We start from the raw sequence: 17,017 nt of genomic DNA, 5'->3' as shown, positions 1-17,017 counted from the left end.
TTGTATCTCTGAGTGTATGCGTGTTCCTTTGTCTCTCTGAGTGTGTGTGAATGTGTGTGTTTCTGTGTGTGTGTGTGTGTTTCTGTTTGTATCTCAGTGTATGTGTGCGTTTCTTTGTGTGTGTGTGTGTATTTCTGTGTGTGTTTCTGTTTGTACCTCTGAGTATGTGCGTGTTTCTTTGTGTCTCTGAGTCTGTCTCTGAGTGTGTGTGTGTGTGTGTGTGTGTCTCTCTCTCTGAGTGTGTGTGTGTGTGTCTGTGTGTGTTTCTGTTTGTATCTGAGGGTATCCGTGTTTCTTTGTGTCTCTGAGTGTGTCTCTGAGTGTGTGTGTGTCTCTCTCTGAGTGTGTGTGTGTGTGTGTGTGTGTGTGTGTGTGTGTCTCTCTCTCTCTGAGTGTGTGTGTGTGTGTGTTTCTGTTTGAATCTCTGAGTGTGTGTGTGTGTGTGTGTGTGTGTGTGTGTGTGTGTGTGTTCCTGCCTCGGCCTCGCTGCCCTCCCTCAGGTTGTAGGTGAGGTTGTAGTGGATGTCGGCGCTGAACCTGCTGCCGTACTCCGGGTAGAGCCGCAGCACCTCCCGCAGCGCCTTCACGCTGATGTGCTGCAGGTCACAGTACGTCAGCGCCTTCACGTCGGCGTTGGTCTTGATCACCTGCTCAAATCCGGGCAGGTCGGCTCCGATCAGGTTCCCTTTACCTGTAAGCGCCGGGGGTTAAAGACACGTATTAGAGAACCAAGGGTGGGGTGGGCTCTGGGGTGGGGAACGTTCAGGGCCCGAACATACCTCATGTGCGTCCCCTGGAAAATCTTAACACAACGCAAGCTTGCTTGGGTTGCAGTACCAGATGTTGTAGTCAGGGTGCGCTATAGCAAGTAACAACAGGAACGCTGTAGACAGGAACGCCTTATCTCCTTACAGGAGAGCCTTATATCTTATATCACTTATATTTTTATTCATTTCCAATGTCTTTATATATAATTTGTTATTTATTTTATCTCCGTTGTTGGGGAAAAAAATCTCTGTGGCTCTTCATAGCCAAACGTTTATTTTTTGAAACTACTACTACTATTTTGAAACTATTTATTATTTAATTTTTGTCCGATATGATAGTACATGACCCATTCCTCAAGAGTTTTCAAGTTTGTTTGTGATTGTTGCTGGATGTCATTCTACAGACCAGATCAGATTCGCTCTCTACTGACGCCCTGGTGGAAGTCTGGTGTAATTACACCACAGGAAAGGAGGAAAGCATGTCAGTGATGTACAGCCTGAGCGTGCGCTTTGCAGTGCGTGGGCCGGGGGCGTTATCGTTTGTGTGAGGTATGTTCGGGCCCTCGGAGCTGTTCTGCATACCGACCCAGGATGGCCAGGACCATGCCGTCCTTCAGCACCTCCAGGGATCCGGAGCACACAAAGTAGTTGGCCTGCAGGGCGTCGCCCTGGCGGATCAGGTACTCGCCCGGCGCACAGAACGACGTCTTGATGTGCAGGGAGAGCGAGCGCAGGCAGCCCCGGCTGGCTCGCTCAAACACCGGCAGCTGCAGGATGTCCTTGTTCAGGTGCATGGCGATGTCCGCCCTCAGCTCGTCTGGGAAGTCGTGAAGAAGCTGGGGGAGAGGAGAAAGGGAGGGGGGAGAGATGGAGGGAGGGGGCAAGAGAGTTAGAATGGGAGGTTTAAAGGGGGGGGGGGGGGGTGGAGAGGGGGAGAGAGTGAGGGGAGCGAGAGAGCGAAATCGAGCGTGATGGGCGAGGGAGAGCTATGCATGTAGGAAGAAAGGAAATGGTGAGATAGGGAGAGAGAGAAGGGAGACAGAGAGGGGGAGAGATGGAGGGAAGTGAGAGAGAGAGAGGGAGTGGGAGAGCGAGAGAGAGAGCGGGGGGGAGGGATGGGGAGGGGGGAGATGGGGGTCGGGCAGAGGGGTACGGAAGGATGCTTCAAGACGTAGGAACAACAGCGTTGAAGCGCCGCCACCGTCCTGCTCGCCATGGGAACCATCCTTCCTGCTCCTCCGTCATCCACCCTAATAGCACCACTTTAAAAACACCGACCCACCAAGCAGACACCGTGACAGAAACACCACCAACATCCTGTCTCTCCCTCCCGGATTCATCCGGACATCGAAACAAATCTGCATGCTAAAAGTCACCCAAATACACCTGGAGATGAATAGATTTAATTTCATTGGGGGGCGTAGAACAACATCTGTGGACATGAAAATGAAGACGTTTCACCTTAAAAGAAAAAATAAAAGTCTACTTTAATGTTGTTCTTCCTCTTGGTTTTTAGGTTTATTTTGTCGACGTTCTGTTTTACTGCTTGAGATGTTCAGGTTTATTCCGTTATCCTGCCATGTTGACTCGGAGGCTTGTCGTACGTTTCACTTATTTTTACCATATTTTGCCACTTTTCATTTTCATGTTTTTGTTCTGTGTTTATTTGTTATTATTTGTTCATAAATACTGCTTATTTTTTATGTCTCTGTCTATCTGTCTGTCTGTCTGTCTGTCTGTCTGTCTGTCTGTCTGTCTGTCTGCATCTTTTACTTAGTCTTCTGTATTACACATGTTTAGTTTAAGGTAAAAATCAGTTGAATGCTCTCTGATGGATTCGTTTTATATTGTTATTTCTTGGAGATGGTATTGAACTACTAAACTTGCTTTCCTTTAATTTTCATTTTGTGTGCATAACTGATCTTCATTGATGGCTCCTGTACTCGATAATCATTGCATAATTTCTAACTGATGTAGGGAAAACATTCTTTAAAAAAAAAAAAAAAGTTTATAAATCCCTGTAAAAGTGATGGCTCACGTTACGTGTGAGACTGAGTGAAAAAGAGGCGAGGTGATAAAAACAGCACTTTTCTGCACAGAGGAATAAATTACCCAGTGACGCCGAGGGTGTTGATGAGTCCACTTTTCTCCTCCCGCCCCGAAAATAAGCAGGTGCGGCTCCCAAAACTCTTTGCTCACCATGTATTCTGCATTTTCTACCTCCTTCTATTCAACTCGAACAGAGAGACTATAGAGGTGACCTGATTTTAGAGTTAGGTCATATTTCTGGATCTGGAACACTGACGGAAGGAAAGATGACTCATTGGATGATCAAAAAAAAATGGGTTAATTTTGTAAAACCTTTTGTAACAAAATGACGGCCTTGTAATTTGGAATTAAGAGTTCCATGTGACATTAAATCCACCTTCCTAATACTGTGTAGCTCCCCTTCATTCCACCAAAACAGCTCTGACCCGTGGAGGCATGGACTCCACCAGACCTGTGAAGGTGTCCTGTGGTATCTGGCACCAAGATGTTAGCAGCGATCCTTTAAGTCCTGGAAGTTGTCCCTCATCATTTTGTCAAGTTGCGAGGTGGGGCCCCCATGGATCGGACTTGTTGTTCCAGCACATCCCACAGATGCTCCATCGGATTGAGATCTGGGGAATTTGGAGGCCAAGTCAACACCTTGAACTGTTTGTCATGTTCCCCGAACCATCCCTCAACATTTTTTGCAGCGTGGCATGGTGTATTATCCTGCTGAAAAAGGCCACTGCCATCAGGGAACACCATTGCCAGGGGTGTTCTTGGTCTGCAACAATGTTTAGGTTGGTGGTACATGTCAAAGTAACAACCACAAATGCCAGGACCCAAAGTTTCCCAGCAGAACATTACCCAGAGCATCACACTGCCTGAGGCAGCTTGCCTTCTTCCCATAGTGCTTCTTGGTGCCATCTCTTCCCCAGGTAAATGATGCACCCCCACCCACCCATCCACATGATGTAGAAGAAAACCTGATTCATCAGACCAGGCCACCTTCTTCCATTGGTCCATGGTCCAGTTGTGATGCTCACGTGCCCATTGTAAGCGCTTTTGGCGGTGGACAGGGGTCAGCATGGACACTCTGACCGGTCTGCAGCTACGCAGCCCCATAAGCAGCAAGCTGTGATGCACTGTGTGTTGTGACACCTTTCTATCATAGCAGCATTAACTTTTTCAGAGATTTGTGCTACAGTAGTTCTTCTGTGGGATCTGACCAGACAGGCTAGTCTTCGTTCCCCACGCGCATCAATGAGCCTGGGGCGTCCATGACCCTGTCGCCGGTTCACTGGTTGTCCTTCCTTGGACCGCTTTTGGTAGGTACTAACCACTGCATACCAGGAACGCCCCACAAGACCTGTGGTTTTGAAGATGCTCTGACCCAGTCGTCTAGCCATCACTATTTGGTCCTTGTCAAAGTGGCTCAGATCCTTACGCTTGCCCATTTTTCCTGCTTCCAACACATCAACTTCAAGAACTAACTGTTCACTTGCTGCCTCATATATCCCAGCCCTTGACGGGTGCCATCGGAACGAGATGAGCAATGTCATTCACTTCACCTGTCAGTGGTTTTAATGCTGTGGCTGATCGTTGTATAACAACAGTGGCACAAGCGTATTCATCATGGAGGTGTAATATAGAAGTATTATTCGTGATTATTTAGGTAACATGAGTGAGTGCTTGGAGAAGGTGACAACTTGAATTCTAACTGTAAATGAGATTTGCATATACCAGGTGTGATGAGGTTTGTGGTGTTCTCCTGCCCCGCATCCAAAATAGCATACTATGGACTACATAGTACATACTACATACTACATACTACATACTACATATTAAATACTAAATACTACATACTACAGACAACATAGTACATAGTACATAGTACATACTACATACTACAGACTACATAGTACATAGTACATATGAATTACTAAATACTACAGTGTGTTCCGTCGTCCAGCGTGATTTAGTATATAAGAACAATGTCTTCTTGGACATCGCGATTTAGACGCTCCATTTAATTTTAGCACGTTGAGGGGTGATGGTGACACTGTAGAGGAGCTTTTACCAGCGTCTTGCCCTCGCAATGCATTATGGGACACGCTTGTGAAAGTGGTGTGCAGTGTTTGCATTTCCCCAGATGTAACGAGTCACCCCGGTAAGTTTTCGCACACAATTTGAGGCATACTATGGTTTGGGACAGCACTAAACCCGTTCACGTACTAATCCGATGTTGTAAAAAGCATGCCAGCGTGACAATGGCTTCACCGACCTCGTTGGCGTTGATCCCGTTGTTGACGGACCACGTGGCCTGGAAGTACTCCAACATGCGCTGCTTCAACTGCTGCGGAAGGCGATGCACGCGGTTGAAATCCTTCAGGTCTTTCATCCTTGTGTGGTAGAGTGAGCGGCGCGAGTACATCCGCTGGATGATGGCCGTCACGTTGCCGAACACCACGGCGTGCATGAGGGCTGCAGGAGGCCAGAGGAGTAGGGGTTGGGGTGTTCAGATTGACGGATGGATTCATCATCTTATTATCATCATCATCATTATCATCATCATCATCATCATCATCATCATCATCACCAAAAAAAACTCACCTCCCATCAGCATGATGCAGATGGAGAAGATCTTCTCAGCGTCCGTGTTGGCGCACACATTGCCAAAACCGACGCTGGTGAGGCTGCTGAGGGTGAAGTAGAGCGAGGCGATGTAGGCGCTGGACATGGAGGGGCCTCCCATGGTGCTGTTGATGTAGGGTGTCTCCAGGCGTTTACCCAGCTCCTGGAGCCAGCCTAGCCAAAGACCACGGCAGGAGAGAAGTTCATGTTGACTTAAGTTGATCATAGCAGGTGAGTTGAATGGCGTCATGTAATGTTTTGCAATTTAGGTTGTTTTCATAGTAAAAGATGATTGTTCTATGTGGGGACTAATATCATGGGGCTTTTAGCCTCCATGTTTTCACAGGGACTTAATTTATTCACACTCTGCGGGGGTCGAATCTCTTGCCTATTACGCCATGGCCTGCACTTCCTCTCGGCTTAGACTGAGGGGTTGAGTGCAGCTGAAGCACTCAGACGTGTTAGTGGCGGGAAAGGCTATTGTCGTAAGCATCAAGGAGAGGGAACAGGAATAAGTCCAGCAAAGGGAACAATTATGGGTGAAATGTATTCTCTAAAGCCCCTTTCCCACTTGCACTGAAAGCCATAAATCTTCTGGCAATGTTCCGTATTGGCGTCATGTGGGAATGGCCGGTGTCGAACGTCTGTAAAAATCGTTCTGTAAATTTACCCAATCTCGAAGTAGTATTATTTCCGGGGTTACGGGGTGCAGGGTGACCGTGTGGGGACATTGGACACAAGTGCTTTGCTTCCTTACCGGTTGCACCGCAGCGAAGAGCTGGGGATGGAGCGAGCAGAGAGGGAGAGAGAGAACGGGTGGAGAACTTTTCTTCTCCGAAAGGCAGAGAGTGTATGATGATCTCACTGATTTCATAACTTTGTGTTTGACTTATTGTGTCCGGGGACGGGGGCTCTGTCCCCTCTCAGTCAGGGGAGGGAAGAGTCCGTGGGGCGAGGAGACGCGGAGCCTGTCTAAAAAACGATTCCGTTGCCTAGTCTTGAGTGATATGAGACACCTCTCGCGCAGGAATGATGTAACGTATCCATAACAGTCATCTCTGTGGGAACAGACTCCATACGGAACTTTTCTGTAAAGCAGGCCATGTGAAAATGGAAATTTTCTGGATATTTATTATCCAGCAATGTTACGGTCATGTAGAAAAGGGGCTTTAGTGACATGGTGGCACAGTGCATTGTACTGTTGCCTCACAGCAAGAAGGGTCTGGTTTCAACTCCCGCCTGGGGCGCTGTGCTCAGGTGGGTTATCTCCCAAAAACAGGCTTTTTTGTGTGGAGTTTTTATGTTCTCCCCATGCTCACATGGGGTTTCCTTCATATAACATCGTAAGAAACCCCACTAAAAGCACACACAAGAAACATCGTTTGACCAGCGATGGAGGCTGATGTTGGTCCCTGGGAGCTGTAGGCTGCCCACCACTTCTGGCCTGCCCCCCCAGAGGAAGGACAAGCCTTGATTGGGAAAGAAGGGGAGAACACATTTCACAGCCTCCATTAATTGCATGTGTGTGTGTGTGTGTGTGTGTGTGTGTGTGTGTGTGTGTCGGCCGCCGTAGCTGCACCAATAAAGACAAGCTAAGCTGGTCCAGTTTTGTTGTTATTTATAACTATAATAAATAATAACTGGGATTTAAATAGCGCCTTTCACAAACCCAAGGACACTTTACAATGGAAATTGTGTCTTGGTTATCCCACTCACACACACACTCACTCAGCAACAGTCAGAGCACAGGCAAGACAGCAAGTGAGTGAACTCACAAACCGAAAATTATTACTGTTGATTAAATGAATATGGAGAAACAGCCAAGACATTTGGTAGAATTGATTTATCCTTTACATACCACCAAAATCAATAATTTTGTGAGAATTAGGCCAACAGATATTTGCGAATGCACATTTTGCATTCTTACATCTATATAAATAATTTTGACAGAATTACAACTGCCCCTCCTGACTCCCGTTGACTGTTCACCAGTTCAACCCCTTCCTCGCTCACGGCGTGTTACACCCACTGAATCGACAGAACCAAACTCTCTGCACTGAGTGACTCGGTAAGAGTCGAGTCTCAAAGAAAGGGTCGAGCCTTTCATCGTGACCAGCCGGTCTATCCACTCGGTCCTGCTCACCTATGTCCCAGGTGACGGGGTCGCTGCTCTCCACCTCTTTGCGTCCGATGACGTACCACACGCAGGCCATCCAGTGCGCCAGCAGCGCAAACACCGTCATGAGCAACGTGAGGACCACGGCGCTGTACTGCGAGTACCGGTCCAGCTTCTGCAGCAAGCGCAGCAGCCGCAAGAGGCGCACCGTCTTCAGCAGGTGCACCAGAGAGGTCTGAAACGTGGGGGATAACCACAACAACCATGAGAAAATTGACCACATTAAAATGACACACACTTTATTTGCATGGCGCTTGCATAGGAAAATAGGCTTGACAAAGAGATTCACAGCTCTCTTACAGTTAAGGGTAGAAGTGCGTACAACTCCAGGTCTAGAAATTGTGGGTACTGCCATATTTTAGCTCCAGCCAAGCGCTGAGAGGATTTCACTCATTCGTTGCACCTTCTGGTTTCTGCTTCTGGTTGACTCTAAAACCTGGGGAGGACTTTTACTTTGTGCAACAGGAATGTCCACCTCTTAGCAGGAAATATTTTATAGATAGTCTGTGATACACGTATTGAACATTTAGTAGAGAATTCGTTGACAAGTATCGTGAGACAATTTCAACAAAGACATTCAGCTGCATAAGCAACATGCAGTTCAGCGTCTACAGGTGGACTATTCAAATGAAGTGTTACACAACATTCTTTAGACAGCCGTTTCATAACCGCCATCACATCAGAAACATCAAATTGTCGAACAAAGAAAGACAAGGCAAGGAACCGTCCGGTAAATAAGGCGGCTCTTCAGTTGTGGTGATTCCTCATGGAAGCAAACAAACGTTTCAGAGAACCCATGAAGAAGCTTTATTCCTCCAGGTGCGAGAGAGAGTTTGCTGCGAAAAAAACGAAGACCTTCAACATTCAGCCAAGCCAGATTTGGAACAAAGCTATTGTCGGTAAGACAAGCGAGGGGCCCTGTCGGAGAGTTATTGTGTTTGTATTGAGGCTTTTTATTCCCTTCAAAAGTCGGAATTATGGTCTTTCATGGAACAGCGGTGGGTGGTAATAGGTGCGATTTGTCATGTGGATCGCGCTGAGCGCTCAGGAAGTGTCAGCAGGTCATAACAGTCCTCTTCTATCTGGAGTAGCGGGAGGTATTCTCTATGTGTTTTAACGACAATTCACTTTAATGAAGAGGGAAAACTGCGGAGTTGGGAGGGAAAAAAACGAGTCTGGTTGCGACAGGGAAGATGATCCAGACATCCTGACATGACAAACGCACAATTTCACGTTTCCAGGGGAAAAACAAAGAGCACAGGTACAAGGGGCTAACGGAGGTCCCACCACGGTGATGTTGAAGGCGTAGAGGAGGTCAAAGGGCAAGGCGGCGACCAGATCCACGAAGAACCAGGTGGAGCAGTAATGGAGGTAGATGGAGCGGGCGTCGTACACCACCTGACCGGACTGGCTCACGTAGGTGGTGCGGAAGTTCAGGATGATGTCTGAGGAGGGAGAGAGGTGAGATGTGAACCGTATGCTTTGTCATCACATTTGGACGGACACATGCGCACACACACGCGCGCACACACACACACACACGCGCATAGACGCGCGCACACGCACATACACACACACACACACACACACACACACACACACACACACACACACACACACACTCACTCACTCACAAAGCATCCTTTGAAGCTTTGTATCATATTGTACAAGCTTTGTATCCTACAGGTTCTACAGTCAGAACAGTCAGTAGGATGTTTCAGAGCCATTAGGTTCTGTCCAGTAAACGCATTGTGGCAACAATACAACAATGCGTTGACATATAAAAAGTAAATGCACTTTTGACACTTGTGTATTTTTAGAAGCTAGTACTCCAGTACTTTAACTCAAGTAAAGATTTGACTGAACTTCTCTTCACTTGCATTGGAGTAAAATTCACCAGGGCTATCTATGCTTTGACTCAAGTAATGGAGATGTGTACCTTTTCCACAAATGTCTACCTCTACTCTACATCCCCTCTACTCTACCTCTACTCTACCTCCACCTCTACTCTACAACTGCCTCTCTCTGCCTCTTCTCTTAACTCTACTCTGCCTCTACTCTAGCTCTATTGCACTGTACCTCTACCATCCTCTACCTCTACTGTACTCTACCTCTCCCATCCTCTACCTCTGCTCTACCTCCTCCTTATCTTCTTATATTCTACTCTACCCCTATTGTATTCTAGTCTACCCTACTCTACTCTAATCTACCTGCACTCTACTCTACCTCCTCTACCATTACTCTACCTCTACTCTACCTCTACCACCCTCTACCTCTACTCTAGCACTGCCTCTCTCTGCCTCTTCTCTTTCCTCTACTCTCCCTCTACTCTAGCTCTATTGTACTGTACCTCTACCATCCTCTACCTCTACTCTGCCTCCACTCTACTCTACCTCTACCACCCTCTACCTCTACTCTAGCACTGCCTCTCTCTGCCTCTTCTCTTTCCTCTACTCTCCCTCTACTCTAGCTCTATTGTACTGTACCTCTACCATCCTCTACCTCTACTCTGCCTCCACTCTACTCTACCTCTACCATCCTCTACCTCTACTCTACCTCCACTCTACTTTACCTCTCCCATCCACTACCTCTGCTCTACCGCCTTCTTATCTGCCTATATTCTTCTCTACCCCTATTGTATTCTAGCCTACCTTACTCTACTCTAATCTACCTGCACTCTACTCTACCTCTACCATCCTTTACCATTACTCTACCTCCACTCTATTCTACCTCTACCACCCTCTACCTCTACTCTACCACTGCCTCCCTCTTCCTCTTCTCTTAACTCTACTCTACCTCTACTCTGTCTCTATTTTCCTCTACCTCTATTCTACCCTCACTCTACTCTACCTCTACCTCCCTCTACCAATCCTTGAATTCCCTTTTTCTATCATAATCTTTGGACGCAGATGGCGGTTACTATATTGGGTTTTGGGCAAGCCGATGACAAAAGTCGCTGATATTTGAAGGATTCAATGTGAGCTGAAACAGGTGAGCCCCCTATCAGGACCCTCCGACAAAATTTGAAAATGCAAAATAAATTGATCATTAGTGGGATGAAAGTTAAATAACTGTTATGCTTCATTATCGATTAAAATGGAAACTGGCTGTGTGGATGCCTGAGTCGTCTGAGCTTCCACATTTTATACTTGTTCATAATGTGACGATGTTGCTGATGATATCACCTTTAACCTCCAAGTATTCATTTGTATTTGAACGGCAGATTCAAAGATATGCATTCTGCATAGAGTGGAACAGCCTGTGTGATTAGACAGGCTGTATCACCTTCGGAATTATCACCAGAGAAACTCGCTGAAACATAGACGGAGGGTCGGAGCTCCCTGACAGCTGTGCTGTCACACTTCTCCGGGAGCCATAAGTGAGACAAAGTGAGGAGGCTCTAATTATGATCTGTAACCAGGGACAACAGAGACATCCTGAGCGAAGTCATGTCGGCAAGGAAGGAACCCAACACGGCACCACTAACCCTGACTACAACCCTAACTATCATGATCACTGTAGAACTTACTGTTATAACGCACCTTATTATTATTATTATAAGATGATATTATTATTGTTAACAATTTGACAAACGCGCGCGCACTCACACACACACACACACACGCACGCATGCACGCACACACACACACACACACACACACACACACACACACACACACACACACGCATGCACACACACACATACATATTTTTCATCAAAACTTGCATTATGAGGCAATTTTTTTCCCCTCACCCGCAAAGTTATGGGTTTCTTATGTTATTAAATGATGATTGTTACGTTACGATTCATGAAGTTCTACGTTTTGGGCAATTACACATTTTTCCCAAGAGGCTTCTTAAAAAACGTAGTACCGGCTCTCAAACAGAGTGCAGAAAAGTACAGCTGTGGAGACAAGTTAAGATATGAGGGGAATAGTACATGTAATATACAATACATTATGCATACACACATAGTTCTTCATCCTTATTATTATTATTATTCATTACCTTATTCATTCATCTCTTTATTAATTTTATCATTCTGTCAGGGAACTGCAGGAGAACAGCCGTCTCACCCAGGATGAACAGTATCTCCACGGCGATGTCGCTGCCCATGGTCCTGTGCGTGACGGAGCCGGGGTCGGCGCTCTCGTCGTGGCTGACGAAGCACACGTCGTAGGGAACGGTGACGGCGACGTAGAAGGTGGCCAGCAGGATGAGCCAGTCCCACAGTGCCTTGCACACGCTGTAGTGCAGCAGGATGAGGCGGGACTTCTTCACGGCCGCCACCTTGTACTCGGGCAGCGAGGGCTTCTGGAACACGCTCTGACACACAGCCGGAGCAAAGAGAGAGAGAGAGCGGGTGTGAACACTCAGCCCCGTCTCAGTGACGATGAGGGAATACACCAAAATGTCACTCTTCAGCAGCTTGACGAATTGATTATTTTCGCGTTGATATGACAAAGATCCCGGTGGGAGTTGATGCTTGAGTCCACGATGACGTCACAGACGAAGATCAAATCCCCGAACTGGAAAATTACAGGTTTAGTGCGAAAGGAAGAAGAGATACCTGTTGGAACCTCTACTCTACCTCTACCTCCCTATACTCTACTCTACTATACACCCCTCTACTCTACATTTACTCTACCCCCCCACTCTACTCTACCTCTACTCTACCTCTACTCTACTCTTCTATACCTCCGTCTACCATACCTCTACTCTACCCCCCCACTCTACTTTACCTCTACCTCCCTCTACCTCCCTCTCCTCCCTCTACTCTACCCCCCCACTCTGCCTCACTCTACTCTACTCTACCTCACTCTACTCTACCCCTACCTCCCTCTACTTCTACTCTGCTCTACCTCTATCTCCCTCTACAGTACCTCTACTCTACTTCCCTCTGCTCTACCTCTACTCTACTCTAGCTCTACTCTACCTCCCTCTACTATACTCTAGCTCTACTCTACTGTACCTCTACCTCCCCACTCTGCCTCACTCTACTCTACTCTACCTCACTCTACTCTAACCCTACCTCCCTCTACTTCTACTCTGCTCTACCTCTATCTCCCTCTACAGTACATCTACTCTACTTCCCTCTGCTCTACCTCTACTCTACTCTAGCTCTACTCTACCTCCCTCTACTATACTCTAGCTCTACTCTACTGTACCTCTACCTCCCTCTACCCCATCTACTCTACCTCCCTCTACTCAACCTGCCTCTACTCTACATTTACTCTACCACCTCTACTCAACCTGCCTCTACTCTACATTTACTCTACCACCTCTACTCAACCTGCCTCTACTCTCCCTCCCTCTACTCTCCCTCCCTCTATTCTACCTCTACTCTACTCTGCCTCCCTCTACTCTACCTCTACCTTCCCACCCTCTGCCTCCCTCAGCTCTATACCTCTATTCAAATGTAGGACTCCAGCTTGGATTTCATCATTAATATTCATAACATTTTTAAAAGTCTCAATTTGAGTGATTTTCACACAAATGATCCTTCTGCAATTCCACCTGCGGGCTGTAGTTATTCACTATTAGTTGAACGGGTCGGAGGTCTGTTACAGATTCACATTGGAGCCGTACTGGAAATAATTAACTTATCTGCCGAGTGCAACCATGTGCGGTGCAAAGCATGCATTTCCATATTTTAACAAATTATTTGAACATAATATTCTTTATGTGTGTTTTTCGAAAAAAGAAATGACATGGATTATTCCTCCACCAACCGCAGGGCTGAAGGTTTGCAGATTTGATCTCAAAGGCTGGGGAATTGAGAATTCAGTTGACAAGGTTTTTCAAAGACTCCCTAATCAATTCCCGAACTGGGAAAACTAGGGCACAGACCTTAAAAGCCGTCGATTGGAGCTCGGAATAGAGCGGCCACTTTCATCTTACCTACGAGAGCCGAAGGTCACGGTCAGTAATAAATAATAAAATGTTGTGAATGCCACAAGTTGTTGTCTGTCGTCCACCCTGTGAATAACTGATGGAGGGAGCGCGGCTTTTGACGGTGCTGGAGCCGGGGGGCTGAACTCACCTTGCTCAGCTTTCCTTTGCCCCTCTTGGAGAACAGGCTGCTCAGCTGGGACAGCACGGTGCGACCCCTCTCTCCGGCCAGGAAACAGTTGGACCTGCTGCTCTTCCTGCTCTGGTGGGGAGGGTCTGACGTACCTGCACAACAGGAAAAGTCATGAAGCTCAGGACTTACAAAGGGTGGCCTCCCTCTACCCAACCTGCGATCTACTCTACCGCTGCTCAACCTCTGCACCACCTCCCTCTACTCTGCCTGTACTCCACCTCCCTCTACTTCTACTATACCTCTAATCGACCTATACTTTATTCCACCTCTACTCTGCCCCTACTTTACCACTACTCTACCTCTACTTACCTCGATTTGCTTCTACTCTACCTCTACTCTATTGTTCCTCTACTCAACTTCTACTCCACCTTCCTCTACTCTACCTGTACTCCACCTCCCTCTACTTCTACTCTAGTCTAATCGACCTATACTCTATTCAACCTCTACTCTACCCCTACTATACCACTACTCTACCTCTACTTACCTCCTCTTACTTCTACTCTACCTCTCCTCTATTCTACCTCTACTCAACCTGAACTCCACCTCCCTCTATTCTACCTCTACTGTAACTCCCTTTACGTCTACTCTACTCTAATCGACCTATATTCTATTCTACCTCTACTCTATCCCTACTATACCACTACTCTACCTCTACTCTAGCTCTCTCTATTTCTACTCTACTCTTCTCTCATTGACCTATACTCCATTCTACCTCTACTTAACTCCCTTTACTTGAACTCTTCCTCCACTCTACTCTACCTCTACTCTGCCACTACTCTACTGTACTCTACCCTGTAGGTAACCGACGAGATAATCTTTCATTTCCATCAATATCTATTAACAACTATCTAATAATAATATTATCTTACATTGTCTGATTTGATTTGATTGTCGAATCAGTATCAAGACATAATACGATGTGTAGAATTGTGTCCACTATGCAACATTATATACATTATATATATAACATAGACCAGAGTCTCCAGTCTGAACTGGTCCTGGGGAAGGGGAGCGTGGAGGCTGCCTCACTCCGCCCTCACCTCCCCTCTTGCTGCTGTGGTGGCTTTTCCCGTAGGATTCACTGACGTCTTTGAAGGAGAACAGGAACAGAACCACGTCGCCTTTCTCGTTCTTAATCGGCACAATGTCCAGGAGACACCAAAACGGATTCCCTGTGGACGGCAAAAAGGGTTATTAGCACTTGGCGGCAAATTATTTCGGCTGTCACTCCCGGGAGAGGTTTTTGCTTTGACTCTGGATGGGAGTTTGATTCCAAGGCCACACATTCAGGCTCACACCAAATTTACAGTCACTGGCTGTTTGTGTGTTTTTGCCCGGGCTGGTTGCTCACCGTTCTTGCGGTAGAAGCGGACCTCGTCCTGGTACTCGTGCTGGCTCTCCAGGGCCTTGTCCACCTGCTGGACCACCCTCTGGCTGGTCTCGGCCCCGTGGAGGAAGCGGCAGGTGCAGGTCCGCTGCATCACCTCCGTCCTGACGAAGCCGGTCAGCTCGCAGAAACCATCGGAGCAGTATACGATGGGGTAGCCATGGCGACCGTGTGCGTTCCCGAGCAGGAAGTTACTATCTGTCAGGGGGGGAAAGGTATATAACCAATTAGACACATACTGTGTATAACCATTTAGAGGGGTATATAACCAGTCAGAGGTGTTTATCACCAGTTAGACACATAATGTATATAACCAGTCGGAGGGGTATATCACCAGTGAGATGGGAGTGAAAGCAGTCAGAGGGGTATATAACCAGTCAGAGGGGTATACAAGTTGTCAGAGGGGTATATAACCAGTCAGACAGGCACATCACCAGTAAGAGGGGTATATAACCAGTCAGAGGAGTATATAGCCAGTCAGACGGGTCCAGTACATAACCAGATAAACAGGTATATAACCAGTCGGAAAGATGTGTAACCAGTCCTACAGGTATGTAATCAGTGGCGTCTCCTAGAAGGCTGTAGATCAACACTAAAACTGTCCACAAAGTCTTTAAATCCCTCTAATCCCTGCATATTAATTTCCATGTTGACTTTGAATATTGGGATCATTTTGAATTAAGCAGTTTAAAGGGTCACCAGGCAATTCAGCCCGTAAAGCAGATTCGAATGAGGTTACTCGTTACGTGTAAATGGCCTAATAGAGAGTTTAACACCTTACTCCACAGCGTGTTTATTTACATCGTTCGTTCTGTATTTGACCCCTCTGGTCTAAACCACATCACGTCTCGTGAAGATACAGATGAATAATTCAGTCATTGGCAAGGATAATTTTTTTTTTTCTGTTTGCATATTTGGCTCGGACTGCTGCGTACGGACTGGTCGCGTTCCAGGAATCCGGTGGCGCGTATCGGACCTTAATTAGTCGAATAATGCCCATTGCCGTCTTTCTGGGCTGCGTTCCCAAAGAAAGTCAAGAAAGAAATAAAATAGTGAAAAATGATGCCGTGGATGCCAAGCGACAGAAGGTTTATTGTAAAAGCACAACATTGGCGGCTTCAGGATGGCACTTAATCTCCATCAGCAGCATTTAGGAGGACCGTGATATAATGCCGGTGAAAATGTAGAAAAAAAAAAAAAGAAGAGGACGGACCACGCAGGCCCGAGCCGCATCCTTGTTGTTTCCATGACGACTCGGATGGATATACTTTCGATGAAGGCAGAGCGTCGATGTGCGGCTTTCAGCAACTTTAAAGGAGGAGCCCCGTCGCCACGGGGAAGAGCCTCTGTTCGGAGACTTCCTTTCGTCCCCCGTCTTTCTCCATCGCCGACACCTCCCGTTTTCTCCCTCCTGGAGTTTGAGGTTTGAGCCCCGGCATTTTCTCAAATCCGTATCTTAATATTCTGTCTTAAACGCCAGAGGAGATGTCGGCGGCTCGACGCCCCCGCCGGTCTGAATGTGGACGGGAGCGGGACTCAAATCGGCCGAAACAACAAGCACTGCGAGTGGATGGGAGGAGTGGAGGAGATAAAGCGACGAGATAAACACAGCTTTCCGGATAAACCCTTTTCTGCGGCAAGAGGGACCTTCCAACCCCCCCTCCCCTCCCCTCCCTCCCTCCCTCCCCACGGCCTCACCCACTCAGCGTGTCGGTCCATCCGCCCACGCCGCAGATCGGACCTGATGGAGGAGACGTGTTGACGAGTTTGGGTGTTTACGTCGATCATTTCAGTTTATATAAGGTTATTGATGAGGTTGGAATTGATATGGTGACCTATACTTTGTACTCCCGAGGGCGTTTTCATACTGATCGCAAAATACCTGGATTGAAGATCAGACCAGTGTGTGTGTGTGTGTGTGTGTGTGTGTGTGTGTGTGT

General features: G+C 47.1%; 1 protein-coding gene across 1 annotated transcript in view; it reads right to left on the bottom strand.

The window, feature by feature from the left end:
* The window catches only part of kcnh4a (potassium voltage-gated channel, subfamily H (eag-related), member 4a), a gene marked incomplete at both ends in the record, with an annotated part of 25,695 nt that overhangs the window by 6,826 nt on the left and 1,852 nt on the right, over nt 1-17,017 (bottom strand). Inside the window, 10 exons of the mRNA XM_080010087.1 lie at nt 477-691; nt 1,354-1,603; nt 5,080-5,279; nt 5,409-5,603; nt 7,573-7,780; nt 8,893-9,050; nt 11,682-11,931; nt 13,649-13,782; nt 14,731-14,862; nt 15,042-15,275. Coding sequence (XP_079866213.1) covers nt 477-691; nt 1,354-1,603; nt 5,080-5,279; nt 5,409-5,603; nt 7,573-7,780; nt 8,893-9,050; nt 11,682-11,931; nt 13,649-13,782; nt 14,731-14,862; nt 15,042-15,275 — 1,976 coding nt within the window. The remainder of the gene's footprint in view (nt 1-476; nt 692-1,353; nt 1,604-5,079; nt 5,280-5,408; nt 5,604-7,572; nt 7,781-8,892; nt 9,051-11,681; nt 11,932-13,648; nt 13,783-14,730; nt 14,863-15,041; nt 15,276-17,017) is intronic.

The sequence above is a fragment of the Zeus faber genome (assembly GCF_960531495.2).
Source record: "Zeus faber genome assembly, chromosome: 11".
Lineage (NCBI taxonomy): Eukaryota > Metazoa > Chordata > Actinopteri > Zeiformes > Zeidae > Zeus > Zeus faber.
This window is presented reverse-complemented; position numbering and strand designations above follow the sequence as displayed.